The sequence below is a fragment of the Leuciscus leuciscus genome (assembly GCF_965113295.1).
Source record: "Leuciscus leuciscus genome assembly, chromosome: 7".
NCBI classification, from domain to species: Eukaryota; Metazoa; Chordata; class Actinopteri; order Cypriniformes; family Leuciscidae; genus Leuciscus; species Leuciscus leuciscus.
Window position 1 is genome coordinate 25478825 of NC_138731.1, and position 18701 is coordinate 25497525.

At 37.4% G+C, this 18701-nt stretch overlaps 2 protein-coding genes across 2 annotated transcripts in view; one reads left to right on the top strand and one right to left on the bottom strand.

Annotated features, from left to right (window-relative positions):
- The first annotated feature begins 289 nt into the window (after positions 1-289).
- Positions 290-3500, top strand: tsn (translin). The gene is made up of 6 exons (XM_082175911.1): positions 290-569; positions 882-975; positions 1051-1147; positions 1237-1352; positions 1439-1518; positions 1769-3500. Exons 1-6 carry the CDS (start codon positions 504-506, stop codon positions 1994-1996), a joined length of 681 nt encoding a protein of 226 aa, XP_082032037.1. The 5' UTR covers positions 290-503; the 3' UTR covers positions 1997-3500.
- A 138-nt stretch (positions 3501-3638) lies between these two features.
- Positions 3639-18701, bottom strand: part of arhgef49 (Rho guanine nucleotide exchange factor 49) — a 32745-nt gene continuing 17682 nt past the window's right edge. Inside the window, exons 4-8 of the mRNA XM_082175906.1 lie at positions 13015-13198; positions 10739-10937; positions 8329-8906; positions 7644-7789; positions 3639-5867 (exon numbers count right to left, since the gene is read on the bottom strand). Of these exons, the coding sequence (XP_082032032.1) occupies positions 5063-5867; positions 7644-7789; positions 8329-8906; positions 10739-10937; positions 13015-13198 (1912 nt within the window). The 3' untranslated portion in view covers positions 3639-5062. The remainder of the gene's footprint in view (positions 5868-7643; positions 7790-8328; positions 8907-10738; positions 10938-13014; positions 13199-18701) is intronic.

An 18701-nucleotide genomic window follows, 5' to 3' on the forward strand; every position in this document is an offset into this window, starting at 1 on the left:
GAATGAATCGGATCTTTCAAAACTGTCCTTTTAATTAAGACTAATTGTGACTTGCTGCTTCAAGTTCTGACTGAGTAACTGCTATCATTTATTTGTGATTTATGAAGTTCAAATATTTTAAAAAAATTCTCCGACTCGGCAACTCAGCTCAAGTTTTTTTCTTCTTTTTTTTCTTTTTTCTTTTTTTCTTAAAAAAGTCAGAAGTCTTAATTATTTTGAGAAATATAAGGAAAGCGTTGAATTTGAGCAAGGCCAGTAGAGGGCGTCCAGGAGACAAGAGAGACGATCTTTACATCATTATCATGCGACGAACTGAAGAAGGACGGATGAGAATGTGCATGCTGATGATTTGAATTATAACCGCATGCTGTTTGGTTCGCGAGGAAGAAAATTTATAAATAGTCTCTGTTTACATCCTAACGTTATCTAAATAGTGTATATTTGGATCAGCGAGTCAGTAGTCACAGTATACAGCTAAAGCGCACAAGAAAACACATTTGAAGATGTCTGTAACGGAGATGTTTACCTATATCCAAGGCTTTCTGAGCGCAGATCAAGATATCCGAGAGGTAAACAACTGCACTGACACATAAACTGGCAAAATAACTATACTAAAAATAAATGGGGTTTTAAGAAGCAATGTGAAGTCCTTTTGGAATGTTATGTAGGCTACTGTCGCAAAACCTCTGAATAAATGATTGCTAGTATTATAGTATATAATATGCCCTGTCATATTATCAGAGGATTTGTGACTTGTAAATTAGAATTGATAAATGCAACAGCTATCAAAGTCTTGATAGAAAGTTCAGCGGATCTCTTTATGAATTTGTGTCGTGTTTAATCCACATGTGCTGACTCATCTTTCCATGTTCTTCCTTTAGGATATAAGAAAAGTTGTCCAAGTTCTGGAGCAGACGGCGCGAGAGATCCTCACTGTTCTTCAGAGTGTCCATCAACCAACTGGTTTCAAAGACAGTAAGACAAGTTTACCTGATTTTCCTTTTGATTTACCTGATGCCTTTTATAATGCGTTTTCATTCCCTCCACCAGTTCCCAGCAAGTGTTTGAAGGCCAGAGAGCTGTTCTGCACTGTGAGAAATCACACTGGAGAGCTGAAAACTAAGTTCCCTGCGGAACAGTACTATCGGTTAGTGTAGATACCTCTTGAGCAATTCCCCCCAATTTTCTAGTGTTGATAATTATATTAAAGATGTATATGTCCTCACCTTTCCCTAGGTATCATGAACATTGGAGATTTGTTCTTCAACGACTTGCCTTCCTTGCAGCTTTTGTGGTATACCTGGAAAGCGAGTCCTTGGTTACACGTGAAGAAGTGGCAAAAATACTTGCCAGTATGTAATGTTCATGTTTATTTATATATTATTTTCTATACTTGTGTGAGACTGTTGTAGATTAATTTTACTTTACACTTATGCAGTTGAAGTCGACAGAGAAAAAGGGTTTCATTTGGATGTGGAAGACTATCTAGCAGGAGTTCTCATTCTGGCCAGTGAGCTGGTAAGTGTTTTTTTTTTTTTTCACAAGTTCATTCATACTACCAATCTTATAACCTTTATCAATAATATTATACCTGTTACTGTATTTAAACATTTAAGTTAACATTAAGGAGTTTAAATTAAGTGTCAATGAGTGATTACATTGACAGTAATTTTCATTGACAAATTAATCATTTTCATTTAGTTAAATTTTTGTAAGGACCTAATTATGCAAAAATGTACAATTTACCTTTTGCATTTTCTTCGTTTAGTCCAGGCTGGCAGTGAACAGCGTGACCGCAGGGGACTATGGACGTCCGCTTAGGATCTCAAACTTTATCAATGAACTTGACTCTGGCTTTCGCTTGCTCAATTTAAAAAACGACCCTCTTCGCAAGCGCTATGACGGCCTCAAGTACGATGTGAAAAAGATAGAGGAGGTGGTGTACGACCTTTCCATCCGAGGCCTTGCCAAGGAGCAGGAGACTGGAGGAGAATAAGTAGAGCCGTGGCTGGGATTCTCCACGTCTGGAAGAATGGTTAAACCTGTCAGCGTGCAGGTGGTCGGAGGAAAGGGATGGAGGTTTTGAGGCCCCGGTATTTTTTAAGCCACCTGCCTACCAGGACAGAGATCAGTTCAGGTTTTAGTGGGGAAATCTTCTCTTTCTCACTTCTGTTCAGAGATGTTTTTATGTACAGATGCATTTGTTTGGCTGTTATTTTTGATTGGATGTTTTTTTTACTAGTTTTGATTGCTTTTGTCTCGGCCATTTATCTTGTGAATCATTGTACAGTCAAACAAGAAAACGTTTTGGGGGAGACATTTAAGAATTAATACTGAAATATTGATAAAGAGAGGGAAACAATGGTAAATGCTGGTAGAAACAGAAGTTATGTCCCCGTGTTTGTTGTTTTCTGACCAGTAATCACATCAAGACACTAACTACATATTACACAAACTGATTCATTAGATTCGGTTTTCTACACTCATAGCACTTTTCTTGAATGTAACTGACTAAATCACGTTAATTGCTTCTTGCTAAGGTGTACGTGAAGGTAAAATTTATAAACCTGTGCCAAAATGTTTAGTTCCATACTGTAAAGACATCTTGAGTTTGTAGATCATCAGTTGCTTAAAGCACTGGCTTTGGTGCCATATTTACACTTTGATGTATTTCTCCATTAAAGTGAGTGTTCATCCAAGAATAAAAGTTCTGTCATCATTTACACACCCTCTTGTCACTCCAAACCTGTTTGACTAACTTTTGCAGAACACTGAAGATCATGTTAAATATTTTTTGTCCATACAATCAAAGTCAAAAGATTCTAAGTTTTGGACCCCACTGACTTTCACTATATGAACAAAAACAGTGGAAATATTTTTCAGAGTATCTTTTGTGATGCACAGAAGGAAGTCACACAGGTTTGGAACAGCACGAGGATGAGTAAATGATGACAGAATTTTCATTTTTGGATCAATAAGTTCAAAGAGATTTCTCGCTGTGTATTTCTGACCACCTGCTTATCACTTCTACTTTTCCTTTCCCTGTTCTGGATCTTTTGTTGTTCTGGATGTTGTTGCATGCTGAACTCCACCTGCAGATAGTGTCGTATCAGGAAGAGCTTTGGAAAAATAACAATAAAACTTTCAAGCAAATGTTTTAAAGGGCAAATTGACAGTGCATTTTCTTTTCCTTTGTAAATATTCATGGACATTTTCATGTTCCTCCCTATTCGGTTTGTGGATTCTCAGTGCATTGACTTTTTTGTTGTTCTTCTTGTTGTGTGTTCTTTGTGGGTGCATGTTTTACTTAAAATGGTTCCTAGTAATTTTCAACAATAATGCTTTGTATTCTTATTGTTTCTCCCCAAAGATAGATTTCTATCTGACAGTATTAGCATTTGAAATGCCTGTTCATGTGGTGGTTCAACTGGAAATCATTTGCTTGTTCACTAATGCTATGTAATAAAGATTGTCATTGGGAATAATGTTCTCAGAAAACATGGAGTCAGTTGAGAGAGATGGATACTTGTCATTTTTAATTGTAATTCACAATATTTTACACAACAAAAAATAAAAATATTAAATTAGGATTTTTAAGAATGGAAAAAGTATTTAACAGCTCGATTGGTCTCAGTTAAAAGTAACATTTCTGACAAAGTCCTCTGGCAGGTTCAACTCCTCTTTTCATTGTGTAATGTGGAAGCTATGGTATTTCTAACAGTATCAATGCCGTTGGAAAAACAGTAAATATTCATGTTGAAACCTAAATGCCAAGATCCAGTGATAGCGACATATCTATCCATTAGAATTGACTTTAAACACACAGAGAGAGACCAGGGTGAATGTGGTTGATTGCTATTGCTCAAGTCAACTGTGGTTCATTTTCTTTTAAAGCTCAAACAATCTTTAAAACAAAGTACAGTAAAGCTTTGTAAACTGCAGAACAATGTCCTCGCTCCAGTTTTATGACCTTCATATTAAAGTGCATCAAACAAAAACAGGTAACATTTAGAAGGTTGTCATAAAGCACAGTTCGTATATCAATGGGAAAGTTGGAATAATACAGCAGCTACTGAAAAATTATATTTTCTCAATAATTTGACATAAGGCCTAATTTTTAGGTAAACGTAGAAGGAAAACTTGAACGAATAGTAGACTCATTTAGTATAAAATAAACAAAGGCACATATTTTATCCGCCTCAAAGATTAAAGGAAAGCAACATTGTTATTATAAACTACAAATTTGGGTGGGGGGAACATCAAACTGACATTTTCTAATTCAGGATCTGGCCACAGATGGTTTCAGCACAACCATTAATGTGGCAATACTTGATGTTTAGACTGATGCTACACCCTCATTTATGGAGAAAACATACCAAAGATGTTTTGTTACATCATCGATCACAAGGATACCAGCTTTACTGCCGCTACATAATACAATGAATATTATTGCTGTTTTGTAAACCAGCACAGTGATACAAAAATGAGAACTGCTCCTGGGCGGCAGTGGAAATAGTTGCTAATGGAAGAGAGAAAGAGGAAGAGGGAATTACAATGGTCCGAAAACAAAACAGCTTTACCCCAGTCTTCACACAAAACACAGGTTTCCACTCTGTAGTGCATACTAAAAAGTCCACATAAGGTCCATCCAATCAAAACATGTTCCCTCATGCTTATCACAAAAACCATTTCACAACTGAAAACATTTCTTCTCAGTCGCAAACTAGTTGTACAATCAGTGTTTTACAAGTGCAGCATTGAGGCACCTAAGAAGGCCCTCATTTTGGTATGCCAAAGGGCATTACTTTTTGCTTGACAGTGGATTTTTCCTCTTCCCAAATGTCATTTATTTGCTTTCCACTCATACAAAGTGCCCCTTGTGGTCTATATTAATATTCAGTCTTTTAAATCACAGTAAAACCTTGCAATTTAAAAGTCCATTGGTGGAGGAACATCTAATCAGATCCGATTCCCCCACACAAATACTGTTTTCTCAACAAAATATTGATTTTTTAAATTATTGTTTACATCAGAGTTATGCTGGGAAGGGACGAGGGATGTCTCAGGACCGGCTCTGGGTCGTGTTAATCATAATATTAGGGAGAGCATTGCGTCGTTTTCTCCAGGATCCCAGATCACTAGCGTATCTCTTTATCTGTCGAAACCACTGCTGAGTGCGAGGTTTGTCGGAGGCACGGAAAACGAAGGCCTCGCGTCGGATGTCCAGCACCTCAAAGGTGTCTTCAAAGTCGGGGTCGTTGGACACCACGGAGTTCGCCAGACAGATGGGCTCCCGTAACACAGTGAACTTCCCGCTGCTCTTGTCCTTGATGAGCACAAGTACACCGTCCTGCACCGTCTCTGAGGTCTCCAGACTCCCATCGGTCACCACCTCTGCGGTGCGCAGGGAGCGTACCATGAGTAAACCCTGAACGTTCTGGAATTTGAGGGATTTGCTTCCCTTCTTAAGCCACTGGCCATCGGCGGGCTGCGCCAGCTGGAGCGCCCCCTCCATGATGAAGCGCGTGCTCTCTCGCGTCCAGCCCACCGTCTTCATCGACAGCTCTCTCATCTCGATGTTGATGACCTCTCGGTTCTTGCGGCTGTCACGCCGGAAAGAGCGCAAGGACCACGTGGCGGTCCCCTCCTGTTTAGTCTTCATGTTGATGTGCTCTAGATGTGACTCCACGCGGCTCTTGGCTTCTTTTAAGCGGGAATAGTCCGGATGACACTCGTTGGTGGCCTTGCTGATGCGACTCAGCAGCAACGGGTACTTGGTCACACGCTGAAGCGGCGCCATGAGGAAGGAGCGCAGGTTCATGCGCCTGAGCGCAGTGTTGTCGTTCTGGGACACGTCGAGGAATATCCTGAAGGACATAAGGGAGGAAACATAAATTTGACAATTAAGAGAGTTACTTCTAATGGCATATCATTAGAATATGATTGATAGAATGATTGATGATTGATAGAATATGAATAGATTATTTCTATTCATCAAATAATCCTGAAAAATACAAATCACTGTTTCTACACAACTGTTTTCAACCTTGTTAATAATTAGAAATGTTTCTTGATCAGAAAATCAGCATATTAGAATGATTTATGAAGGGTCATGTGACACTGAAGACTGAAGCAATGGTGCTGAAAATTCAGCTTTGCCATCACAGGAATAAATTAAATGTTTTGATACATTAAAGTAGAAAACAGTTATTTTAAATTGTAATAATATTTCACAATATTACTGATTTTGCTGTATTTTTAATCAAATAAATGCAGTCTTGGTGAGCATACAAGTCTGCCTTAAAAAACGTTTAAAAAAATCTTACCAACTCCAAACTTTTAAACGGTGGTGTATATTCTATACATACGATTGGTAACAAAAAAAAAAAAAAAAATGGGCCATGTCACTTCCTTTTCAAAAGTTTTTTTCTCAAAGTAAAGTTGTAAAAACTAATGAAGGAAGACTTCTCGCCTAATTCATTGGGAGATTGCAAAGTAGTGTGCTACAAATCTGATTTTCACTTCAGTGTTACCATTAAAAATGTAAAACACATTAGCAGGGCACAACAAAGGATGGGCAGATGGCAGAGTAGCCAGTGTGCCAGTATTTCAGGCTAGTGCCTAGTTCACTGTCACTTGCCCAGTTGGTCACGATTGCATTCATTGGTCATATACATGTGCCCTGTGGGTGCAAATGTTTTGTGCTGATTTAAGTATTGTCACCAAGTTATCTTAGTGAGAGACATGACGTGAAGGCCAAGTATACGCTGATTTCACGCAGCCGTTATTTTGAAATCGAAAGCGAGGCTCCGGTGGGAAGAAAACCGGAAGTGTCGCCTTTAATCACAGGAGAGTCGTGAATGCGATGGCGTATTGTTGTGTTTAATGATGTTGTGTCAATTCTAAAAATGTACATAAATTTATTTCATACTTTAGACTATATACAGTGAAATTCATTTATAAATAAAATATTTTTTTTATATATAATTCAGAATGTAAAAAAAGAAGCAGGAATGAACTATATATATATCCTATATTGAATAGTAACATCCAATAGTGTAAATCGCGGCAGCAGCTTCAGGTTGGTAATCCAAGGCATTGTTGTATATCTTTACTTCCGGGGTTCTTCCCACCAGAGCCTCACTTTCGATTTCAAAATGGCGGCTGCGTGAAATCAGCGTATGGTAACCCATACTCAGAATTTGTCCTCTGCATTTAACCCGTCCAAGTTAGTGCACACACATTCATTCATATGGCATACACTACAGTTCTGTAGTGTTCACTAGCTAGCTAGCTAACATGGTGTTAGGATGAGTTAAATAAAAAAAGTAAACTATCACATTACGCCTTTGATTTCCAGCAAAACTTAGTTTGAAATCATTACTGTATAATTTTCAGCTATTATTGCAAAATCACAAAATTAGGTACAGGTGGTAATAGAGGTTGTAATTTGACACATCTTATTAAAATATTTTATAGATGAGCCGTGGTTAGAAATACATTTGAAAAGACCTACTAACTAACAATTTGCTTACACTGCTGATGCTTAACTGCATTTATTTGCAAACCCTGAATGGCTTTGCAAATAAAGAGGATAATCTACAGTACTTTCTAAAAGCAATTAGAGAAAGTAATATGTGTACCTAAGAAGCTCTTTTTCTTTCTCCAGAGTGTTGAGCATGTTGACAGATGTGGACTGCTGCAGGCAGTAGGTTTGAAATGCTGGAAGCATGTTGACAAACTCCAAGAAGATTTCTCCAATGCACACAGTCTGCAGGTCCTCATCGCCCTGTATGAAGACAGAAGATTCATTATTATGAATAATAAATCATATTATAACATTAAAAATCAACGTAGTAACCACCGATGTGGGTTTTTCAATGCAGATATCAAGAGAGCACAATGCAAGGTCGCTACAATATATAAACAAACTGTTTAAAAAATCTAGGGTTGGCACGATTTCCTTATGGTAAGTCTCTTCTGCTCACCAAAGCTGCATTTATTTGATCAAGAATGCAGTAAAAACCATGATATTGTGAAATATTATTACAATTTAAAACAACTGTTTTATATTTTATTATATTTTAAAGTGAGTCTTGAGTGTCATATGATCAGAAATCATTCTTATATGCTGATTTGCTTAAGAAACATTTCTTATTGTTATCAATGTTGAAAACAGCAATGCTGCTTAATATTTTTCAGGATTATTCGATGAATAGAAAGTTCAAAAGAACAGCATTTATTTGAAACACAAATGTCTTTACATAAATGTCGTTACTGACAGTTTTAAAGCTGAATATATCTAACTCTATCACTAGTGCTCCATACCTGATCAAACGCCTGATCAATGCTGTCCTGCAGATGCTCTGTGAACCTGTCATTGACATCAATGAGCTCTTGAACATTGCTAAAGACCACGGCCAGCTGCTCTGCTGTGAGCAGTCCAGCACTCTGCATGGGGCAGTAAAACTCTTCCTTGATGATGCGCAGGTCCTCTCCATAACTCGACTCAGTGTTGAGAAACTCCAGGATGGCTTCTTTGCGCTCGATGCGCAGCTTGGAGCAGCGTTCGCACATGCCCTCCCCGTGGGCACCCTCTTTGTGTCCGCAGTCGGGACAGGGCTGCTGAACCTCCCAGGTCCTGAGGGATGGCGTGGGTCTCCTCCAGCCCCGAGCCAATCCAGGGCCGATGCCGCTATCCACGCGTTCTACCTCAGCTCCGGCACTGTGGCGGGCACGACGGGGCTCCTCCTCGTCTTCGCGCTCATCGCTCAACCCTACGACACCACTGTCTGCGCTCAGGCTGCTGACGGTACTCCAGCGGTGCTGTGCTGTGCGGCTCACACCCAGGCCCCTGCTCCTCTCCTCACCTCTGGGCTCCGAGCGGCCCCTGGCTGTGCCTGGCACTGATGACAAGGAACAAACAAACATCAGGAGATCAGCTCTCCGAATTTCATAACAACCCTTACACTGATCATTTTGTGATAATCCCAAAAAAAGTCTAATAAAATAATTAAAAACTCTTAAAATGTTTTAAGTTATATACATTGGAACAGAAAAGATAAAACAAAAAGTAACAGTAAATCTTTTTTTAAATATTTAAGACAATGCATTTGAGGTGTCTTAAACTTTAAACAACCCCATAAAGTTATACAATAAGCCAATACTTATTTGGCATCAGTAAAATTGAGTATAAATAGTGGATACTAGGGATGTAACAATATATTGTGTCACAATATATATCGCAATACAAAAATGCAACAATATTTATTGTGGATAGTGAAATATGTATTTTGTTTGTATAGTTCACCCAAAATAAAAATTACTTTGTGAGAAAAAAATTCAAGTTTTCAGAGTTTTAGTGTCAGTACTACATTAAACTACTATATATAATGTTGAATATAATGTATAATAATGCAATGGTGGAATATTTGTGGGTCCTGATAATGCCAAATGTCTTATGTTACCAGTAAAAAGTGGCCTACATTATTTTAAATATATCTAGTCAATGACAGTTCAAGCATATTCGTCTAAAATAACTGTTTTTTCAGCTTCAGCTTCAGAATTATGAATATTTTTAGTCTGGTGTCACTATTGTCCTGTGCATTGGGTTACCAGCAACAAGTGCAAGACTATTCATTTACACCCACAATGTAATATCAAATTTAGAATTTTAAACAACAGTACATTTTTTGTTAACCTTTCATCATACGTCTTGGAGTATCGCAATAATATCATATCGTGAGGTCCGTATTGTAATATGTATTGAATCGTGACATGAGGGTATCGTTACACCCCTTTTAGTATACACTACTGTTCAAAAGTTTGAATTCAGTTTTTAAATGTTTTTGAAAGAAGTCCCTTTACTGTATGTCTGCAAAGGAAAAACAGTAATATTGAGATATTTTGTTAAAATTTTTAATAAATGTTTTCTATTTTATCATTTGCATCATTACTCCAGTCGTCAGTCACGTGATCCTTCAGAAATCATTCTAAAATGCTGTATTTAGTGCTCATGAATTATTATTATTGTTGAAAACAGTTGTGCTGCTTAATAATTTGGTGAAAACTGTCATCTTATTTACACTAAGTGTCAAATTATTTTCAAGTTACAATAACTGATGAATGACAGATATGATAAATATCTACTTTCTTTAATCTATAATTAAAAAAAGAGAAAATGATGAAAGTCTGCTATTACAAATTGTACTGTTTGAAATAAAAAATAGCGGCTCATTATAATAGAGGACGGACCTCTGGGATAGAGCTCAGAGTTAAATAATTACAATCATTTATCGGTATTCCTTTTAAGCTAATGCTAGACGATGATCTAAATCTAAATCAAAAATCAAAAACAATTATATATCCAAATTCTGATGATACCAATACATTTATAATATAACAAATAATGGCAAATAAGATATAGTGCTGGCAAGATATGCATTTGATAGTTGCCTTTAAGTGTAAAAACACAAACAAAACAAAGTACAGACACAGAGTATGGATGCTGCAGAAAGATAAAAGCAGTCCTCAGGTCATGCATGTGACGGCACTACAGTAAGCCACCAAAGGCCTAGTAGCTGAGTCTCATGATAACAACTAAAGTGATACCCTTGGGTTATAGACAAGCCTAAAAATTCATTTAAATGAAGGATTGTTGAAACAAAACTAGGACAAGAGTTAATTTACTTACAGCAAGAACTGTGAGCAAAGCTGAGTGCAGTTGAAAGAGCCTTACCACTGTCCCTCTCTCTGCGATGAATGTGCAAACGTGCTGCGGCGGCGATCTTCATCTCCAGCTGTTTACGCTTGGTGGCGTCTGCAGGCATGGGGTCGCTGTAGTGGGGCCGCAGGCGGCACTCACGCTGGGCCCTCACTGACTCAGACAGCTCATAGGCCGCATCTGAGCTGGAGCGTCTGCAGCCCGCCGCAGAAACCTGCCGATAGGACAGACATCTGTTAATCATCCGTGCACATCACAGAGAAATGCTCCGAAATGTATGTGTGTGTAAAGGGAAAGTTGTGTATGTGTAAAACTTCAATGAAGGCAGATCTGATCTCTAAGCACATATGAGAATTAATGGAAACACTTACTGTTTCAGATATCGATCAGAGTCACTGCATTACAGTACATTCAAACAGTGTTTCATTACCAAAGCTTTTAATATATTGTGGTGGTAAGAGGATTTTTTTTTTGGCAAGTCTATTGACAGACTCCAAGGACATAAAATGCTTCTATTTTATCAATAGAAATGGTTCAGAAAACCAGTTTCCTTTCAAAACTGGCCTGTTGGAAGTCACTATTAATGGGATAGTTTACCCAAAATTATGTCAACATTTATTCACCCTCAAGTTGTTCCAAACATTTTGACTTTCTTTCCTCTGATGAAAATAAAATAAAACATTTAGAGAAATGTATCAGTTAATGGTAACCAAAAATGTTCAGTTACATGCTTCAAAATATTTTATTTTGTTTTCCACCGAGGAAAGTTTTTGAGTGAACGAACCATTTAAAGGACAAGTTCGGTATTTTACACTTAAAGCCCTGTTTACAGATCGTTTCTGATGAAATAGAACGGTTAAGATTAAAATTTGGACACATGCTGCTGTGATAACAGGTTTTATCGTAGTTTTTGTCAAACACAAAAAAAAAAAACTTGGACAAAAACTACGATAAAACCTGTTGGAAAGCATTTTTTGCAGCGATTTTTTGTGTGAGCATATCAGTGAACACCCCTGACCACTCGGTGAGTTTCACGTCTTTGTAAACGAAAGTTTAATGCGTTTTTTGGAAGGATTGTTCCAGTGCCCATATGCAGCCATTCTGTAGGTGGGGGGGGGGGGGGGGGGGAACGAAAGAAACCTAAAATTCTCGGGACAGCAGCATGTGTCCAAATTTTAATCTTAACCGTTCTATTTCATCAGAAACGATCTGTAAACAGGGCTTTAAGTGTAAAATACCGAACTTGTCCTTTAAAACATTGACCCTATTTGTTTTGTTTTTTAAACATCCCTAGTCTTATTGTGGATAATATACCAGCAGAAAAAAATATTTGCAATATATTTCATTAAATAAATAAAAAATTGGGACAACTATAAACTCGATAAAACTCTATGAAACACATTTCTACACTTCCTGACACAACTGTCCTTTTCGGCTTCCCTCAAACTACCTGTAATACTTGAGACCTTTCTTGATCCAATCAAGGATAAAGTCAGGTCAATCATTTTATTTTCCAGTTTAAATACATATTTCATTCAACAATACAGCACAATGCGGAAATAAAATGTGTTGTCAATGTTTTCATGTTGACTTTAAAAGTGTTCACACTTACTGACAGAATTGATAACCTTTCACCTTTTACACACTAGAAAGCTATTCCAAAATGAAGGCAGTACATAATGTTTTTCAGTTGAATCTAATAAAAAAAAAAAAACCCACAATCTATGGCGTAAAACCCTCAGAAGGTCACTTGACAGCATTAGGTTCTCAAGTGTTATCAATGTACGAGAAACAAGACACCAAGGCTTCAAGTGACGTACAGAATAATGAATAAGGCAGCAGTTATCTTAATTAAAAACACTGAAATGCAGAGACAGAAGAAGAATCTGTGCGCAAGGGCTGACCAATGAATCATAGCAACATTGCACACGAATGCCAGCATTTTTTGATATCACCCTTAACCTTAAAAACATGCAGCCAGTCAAATGGCGTGAATGAACGTGGCGCAATGAAGAGCAGGTCGGCATCTCAAGCAGCAGTGACAGGACGCACAACCTGACACAGAGAGGAACGGAAAGCAGTTACCACCATGAAACCTGGCTCTAATCCTTCCTGCGTGTCGCTCTTAGCTGCGGCTCTGCGTGCTCCGCTGCATGTCTGCAGTCGCCTCTACCGTGCAGATTCCCCTGCAAACTCAGGCTCCCATGCGCACTGATCACGCTCACATACATGCATGACAGAGGCGATATTCAGAGATGTGCGAGTGTGAGAGAGAAGGGAGCATTCCTTACGCATTCTGACGCCGCTTTCCCCTGTTGTCCCGTGGGCTCGGTGCAAGCCTCCTCTCCGCAGGCCGACGTTGTCATGGCAACGTGGGCAGATTGATGGCTGGGATGGGGAGCGGTGATGTTAGTGACGTCATTCTTCTCACGCGACAATCGGACGGGAGTCTCGGCTGCAATCTCTGCACTGCAGCTGGGGAAGCGAGGGAGAGAGAACACAAAGACGGAAAATGGGAGTGTTAAATCGGAATTACAATTCCTGATTCTGTGTTCGTATGTGTGCTGTGCGGTCAACCCCCATCCCTCTAGGGAGGACCAGTGCCCCACAGAACAGAGGGGCTCAGGGTGGACAGCAATTAGACGCATCAATTCACATTAACACCTGAACTCCTCGCTACAGGGTTCTGAATGGGAACAAGCACAATCAATCTTTTAGATTCCTTTAAGTAAGGAGCTTATGTATCTGGATGACCCCACACATCACAGACGATGAATAAATAACATCACATAGGAGAGTGAAACTGCGTAAGATCTGTGTAAGATAATATGATTTGATTTCAGAGAATATTTGTTGAATTTTAGTTTTCTTACCCTTGTCAAATTTATATTTTTTATTGTCATACATTATGTAAGATAATGAGACTTGTTATTAATGAATGTGGAAAATTCAGCTTTGCCTTCATAAAAATGAATTACATTCTAACATTCAAATTAGTGCTGTCAATCGATTAAAAACGAATTAATCACACATTTTTCTGTAATTAATCGCACCTAACATTCCAGTTTTCAATATATTTTTATATTGTAATAACTTCACATTCAATCTCTAAATGAATGTAAAAACAACATAAAGACAGTATATTTAAAATATTTGATCTAACAGGTTGGAAATATACAGAAATTGAATAGTTATCAATCACTTCGCAGTTTTCACTGAATACATTATAAATTAAATATAGATACATTCTTATTAAAGCTACAAAAGTTATTCAGTCAAGAACAGTGAGTGATTTTCTCTTTTTCTTTTGTTTTTTGATTCATTTAATTTAACTTTTATTCACATATAAACATTCACCAAAGCACACATCAGTTATGATAAAAGGAAGCTCAAACATGTTTACTTGACGTGCGAGAACCAATGAAGTTCATTCTCGTGTGTTACGCAGCACATTTGAACTTCCGCAAGTACCAACGAGGTTCATTCTCGTGTGTTATGCAGCACGTTTGAGCTTCCGCAAGAGGTTTGTTCTCGCGTGTCAAGCAGGTTCGGTTGAGCTTCTGTTTATGTTCACTGATCAATCTTTATATGTGAATAAAAGCCTCAGTTTAATCTGTTCATCATATAAAGTGATCATGTCTCTTCAGAAAATGTGGACTAAACCACTCAAATCATGTGGATTAGTTTTTACGATCTCTTTATAAACTTTTTGAAGCGTCAAAGTGGTAGTTGCGTATCTGTCAATGGAGAGTACAAAACTGGCTCAGATTTGATGAAAAATATCTTAATTTGTGTTCCGAAGATGAATAAAAACGAATTTGGAATTACACAAGGGTGAGTAAATGATGACAGAATTTTTATTTTTGGATGATTCCTATAACATTAATGACACATAGCAGCAGGTTGATTAGGCTGCTGTCACTTTAAGACATGCTGCACATGGGCATTTTGGCATGAATTTGTGTGTTTTTGTCCATTCAAGCATGAACGAGAACTAAATGCAGCCGTGTCATGACAGTGAGCTAATTTGTGTCTAGTCGCACTTGAATGGTTTAAAAGCATTTGCATGAATAAGAGCATGATTATTATTTTTTATTCATTTAGCAGACGCTTTTATCCAAAGCGACTACAAATGAGAACAATAGAAGCAGTTAAACTAACAATAGGACAACAATATGCAAGTGCTATGACCGTTCCCAGTTTAATCTAATGCAGTACGTGTATTATTATTATTTTTTTATAAAGATAATAGATATAGAATAGAAGATAAAGTGTTAGTATTAATGGATCAAGTGTTGCCGAAAAATATCCGTCTTCAGCCATTTCTTGAAAATGGCCACGTACTCAGCAGCTCTGGTTGAGTTGGGCAGAACATTCCACCAGCATGGAACAGACCAGAAAAGGTCCGAGAATGTAACGCTAGCTAAAGGATGACGGAAAAAATGGATGCTACATTAATTGCGTTAAATAGGCAATTTTTTAACGCGTTAAACTAAAAAAAATGTTTTATTTGTTTTTACTGTATTTTTGATTCAATAAATGCAACCTTGGTGAGCATTCAAACACATTAAAAACCAACCAAAAAATTGTAATTAAAAATCTTTTTTTTTTCAGTGTATCAAATCAAAGACATAAAAAAATAAAATTAAGATTAGTAATGCATTTGTAGATGATTGCTGATGGATGCACATTCATTGTTGAATAAACTGACTTTTAAACATATTAATCAGCTGTTTGTCTCAGTCATTGTTCATATACAGCGGTCTCTTGGGTTTAAAAAAAGGTGCTTTGATTATTTTGTTATAAGCTCTTAACTGCCTCTTCCACATCACTTCCATCTCCTTTAATGCTTCAGTTCCTCAATGTCTGATAATGCTGCACTCATTACTGTCATAAATTTGCATAAATGTCATCTGAGAATAGTGCTGACAGCACAACGAGGAGCTCTGAAGCATTCAAAAGAAAACACACTCAAAGACAAAGGAGCCTTCATCTCACTAGGAATAGAAGAATCACTAGGAAAAGAAGAATCACAAAATGCAGATGTTAATCGCTGGCGTGGTCTAATGTCATTTTTAATTCTAACAATAAAATGTGGAAGAGTTCATCCACAAACCTGTAGCCGTGGACTGACAGTAATTAATATCCCGCTCTGAAAGAGACAATAAAACCAATGTCTTTCACACGTGAATGATATTATCATAAAAGCACTGCAGTTACAGTGCTGGTCAGAATTATTTGCCCCCTTGGTAAATATGATCAAAGATGGCTGTATAAAATAAATCTGCATTGTTAATCCTTTTGATATTTTACCAAAGAAATTAGCAAAAATCTAACTTTTAATTGAAGTAAAAGAATTGAAAGTGGGGGGAAAATTACATTATGAAACAAATGTTTTTCTCCAAAACACGATGGGAACAATTATTTGCCCCCTTTTACTAAATACTTTTTGCAACCTCCAAGATCCAAACATGGCCCCTTCTAAGATTTCTAGCACAGGCGGTCAGGTTTAGATTTTTTATCTGTTGGTATTTGATCGAATCCATGATGCCATGTATCTGAACAAGATGTCCAGGATTATTTTGTTTCATCTGACCATAGAACCCGTCCCGTTTGAAGTTCCAGTATGGTGTCAGTTACTTTTCAAATGTTCTATGGACAGATGAAACAAAACAAAAAAAAAAGCTTTTTGGCAGCAAACACTTAATATAGGTTTGGTTCATATAGGGATAAAAAAGCACCCCATGTGTAAAAAAGCTAGCAAAAGCTAGCAAAAAGCTAGCAAAATAGCTTTTGCTAACTCTGGTACAAAACATCTTTTCGTAAGATTAATGTATTTTGTACATTGTCCCTGACAAATAAACTAATAAAATAAAAATAAAATAAAATTAAATACTCTGCTGTATCTTTAATGCTGTGGCCAGAGGTCCTGGACATCTTGTTCAGATACATGGCATCATGCATTCGATCAAATACCAACAGATAAAAAATCTAAACCTGACAGCCTATACTAAATCTTATAACAGGACATGTTTGGATCTTCCAACAGGACAGTGATCCAAAAACAAACAAAATCAAAAGAAAAATGGGTCAATGAGCACAAAACCAAGCATCTGCAATGGCCATCCCAGTCCCTGACCTGGACCCTATAGAAAATGAGTGGGCTGAACTGAAGAGAAGAAGCGCCAACATGGATCTGGGAATCTGAAGGATCTGGAGAGATTCTGGATGGAGGAATGGTCTCTGATCTCTTGTCAGGTGTTCTCCAAACTCATCAGGCATTATAGGAGAAGACTCAGAGCTGTTATCTTGGAAAAAGGAGGTTGCAAAAAGTATGGGAACTTTACTTATTATTTACTTTTATTATACTTTTTATTTACTTTACTTTTATTTATTTGCCCCCATTAAATAAAAGAGGGCAAATAATTGTTCCCAATGTGTTTTGGAGAAAAACATTTATTTCATAATTAGATTTCCCCCCCACTTTCAATTCTTTTACTTCAATAAAAGGTTAGATTTTTGCATTTAAAAAAATTAAAAAATATCAAAAGGATAAACAATGCAGATTTATTTTTTACAGCCATCTTTGATCATATTTACCAAGGGGGCAAATAATTCTGACTAGCACTGTATATTGCCTGTCATTTCAACAGTGCTCTGTGAATTCATTCACTGAATGTTTCCCCCTAAATTATTTGATCATTTATTAAGTCACTTTATTCCAGTGTACTGTCAGGCTTAGATAAAAGCACTTTCAGGCTGATATTTCACTATTTATTTAAAGGTACAATGTGCATCCTGTCCAACAATACTGACTCAACTAATCTACAAAAATTAAATTTACACCATGATAAAAACAATAATAATAATTGTATCAGGGCAATAACCTTCTTATGAAATGTTCATCTATTCTAGTCAAAGAGATTAAGTGTCTATAAGCTTAAATGAGAACTATGCCATGTGACTTGTTCTTCTTTCTTCTATCAAGCACACAATAAATGAAAATAACTATATAAATGTCTCATAAAAACGACCTGGAAGCCCCCGAGCTGTTCTGTAGTAAATGAATACCCACACTTGAGGCACTACGGTACAGCTGGGATATTGGATGTTATATTTAGACGGTTCGCAGCCTGGATTGAACTCCTGCCCTGGAGGAACATAACATTAGAGAAAGGCTCTGCAGTGTCGAAAAGCCTCTGACGCACCCGCAATTAAGCTCTGTACTATGTCTGGAGCAAATTCAGCTGAAGGAAAATCTATACGGATTTATGCATCCATGCTAAATTTGAGAAGACTGTCAGGGCCAGAGTTATGTGCTGTTATGTTAATCAAATTCCTGTCAGGTTCGCATATTTTACACTTGTGAGATTCTGTGAGTAAACGTGCTGTTGGTGGACAGGTGTGAACCGCCACAGCACAACACAACCACCGAAGAATCAGTATAATACAGTTACTGCCTGTGTGATTCAGTGGGGAATTAATGGGGTTTGTTGCTATAGCATCCAGTCCTTTACCTTAGGCTGTTGCTCCTACAAAAATCTTCATCTTGGTTTTCCAGTAATGATATTTATCCATAAAACAACATTAATTTACCAGAAGCTTTAACAAAATTTAATGAAGTTTATACTTAAATCTAGTCTGTGGATTTTGTTGGGTAGCAATTTTGTACTGGAAAACAAGACTTAAGATTTAAGAGAATTTCTAATAGCCATGTTTTCACATTCCTGATATAGCTAAACCTGATAATCATCATAGAATATGCCACTATATGCAAATATCACATCTGACACTGTGTGCCTGACATAAATGAAGACATTAAGAATCACATCAGTAATGATACATTCACTCTGTTTCTCTGTATACAAGCTGTGCAGAGATGCTGGAATAAATCAATACCAACACAAATACTGATCCAAACGCTGCTGGATTCATTTTCACAGTTAACAAGCAAAACTGATAACCAAGAGATACACTG

Bases quoted from the DNA above. Each gene is read 5' to 3' on its own strand.
- tsn (XM_082175911.1), top strand. From the start codon at position 504: ATGTCTGTAACGGAGATGTTTACCTATATCCAAGGCTTTCTGAGCGCA. The intron at 570-881 runs GTAAACAACTGC...TTCTTCCTTTAG, and splicing joins CAGATCAAGATATCCGAGAG to GATATAAGAAAAGTTGTCCA. The intron at 1,148-1,236 runs GTTAGTGTAGAT...ACCTTTCCCTAG, and splicing joins CCTGCGGAACAGTACTATCG to GTATCATGAACATTGGAGAT.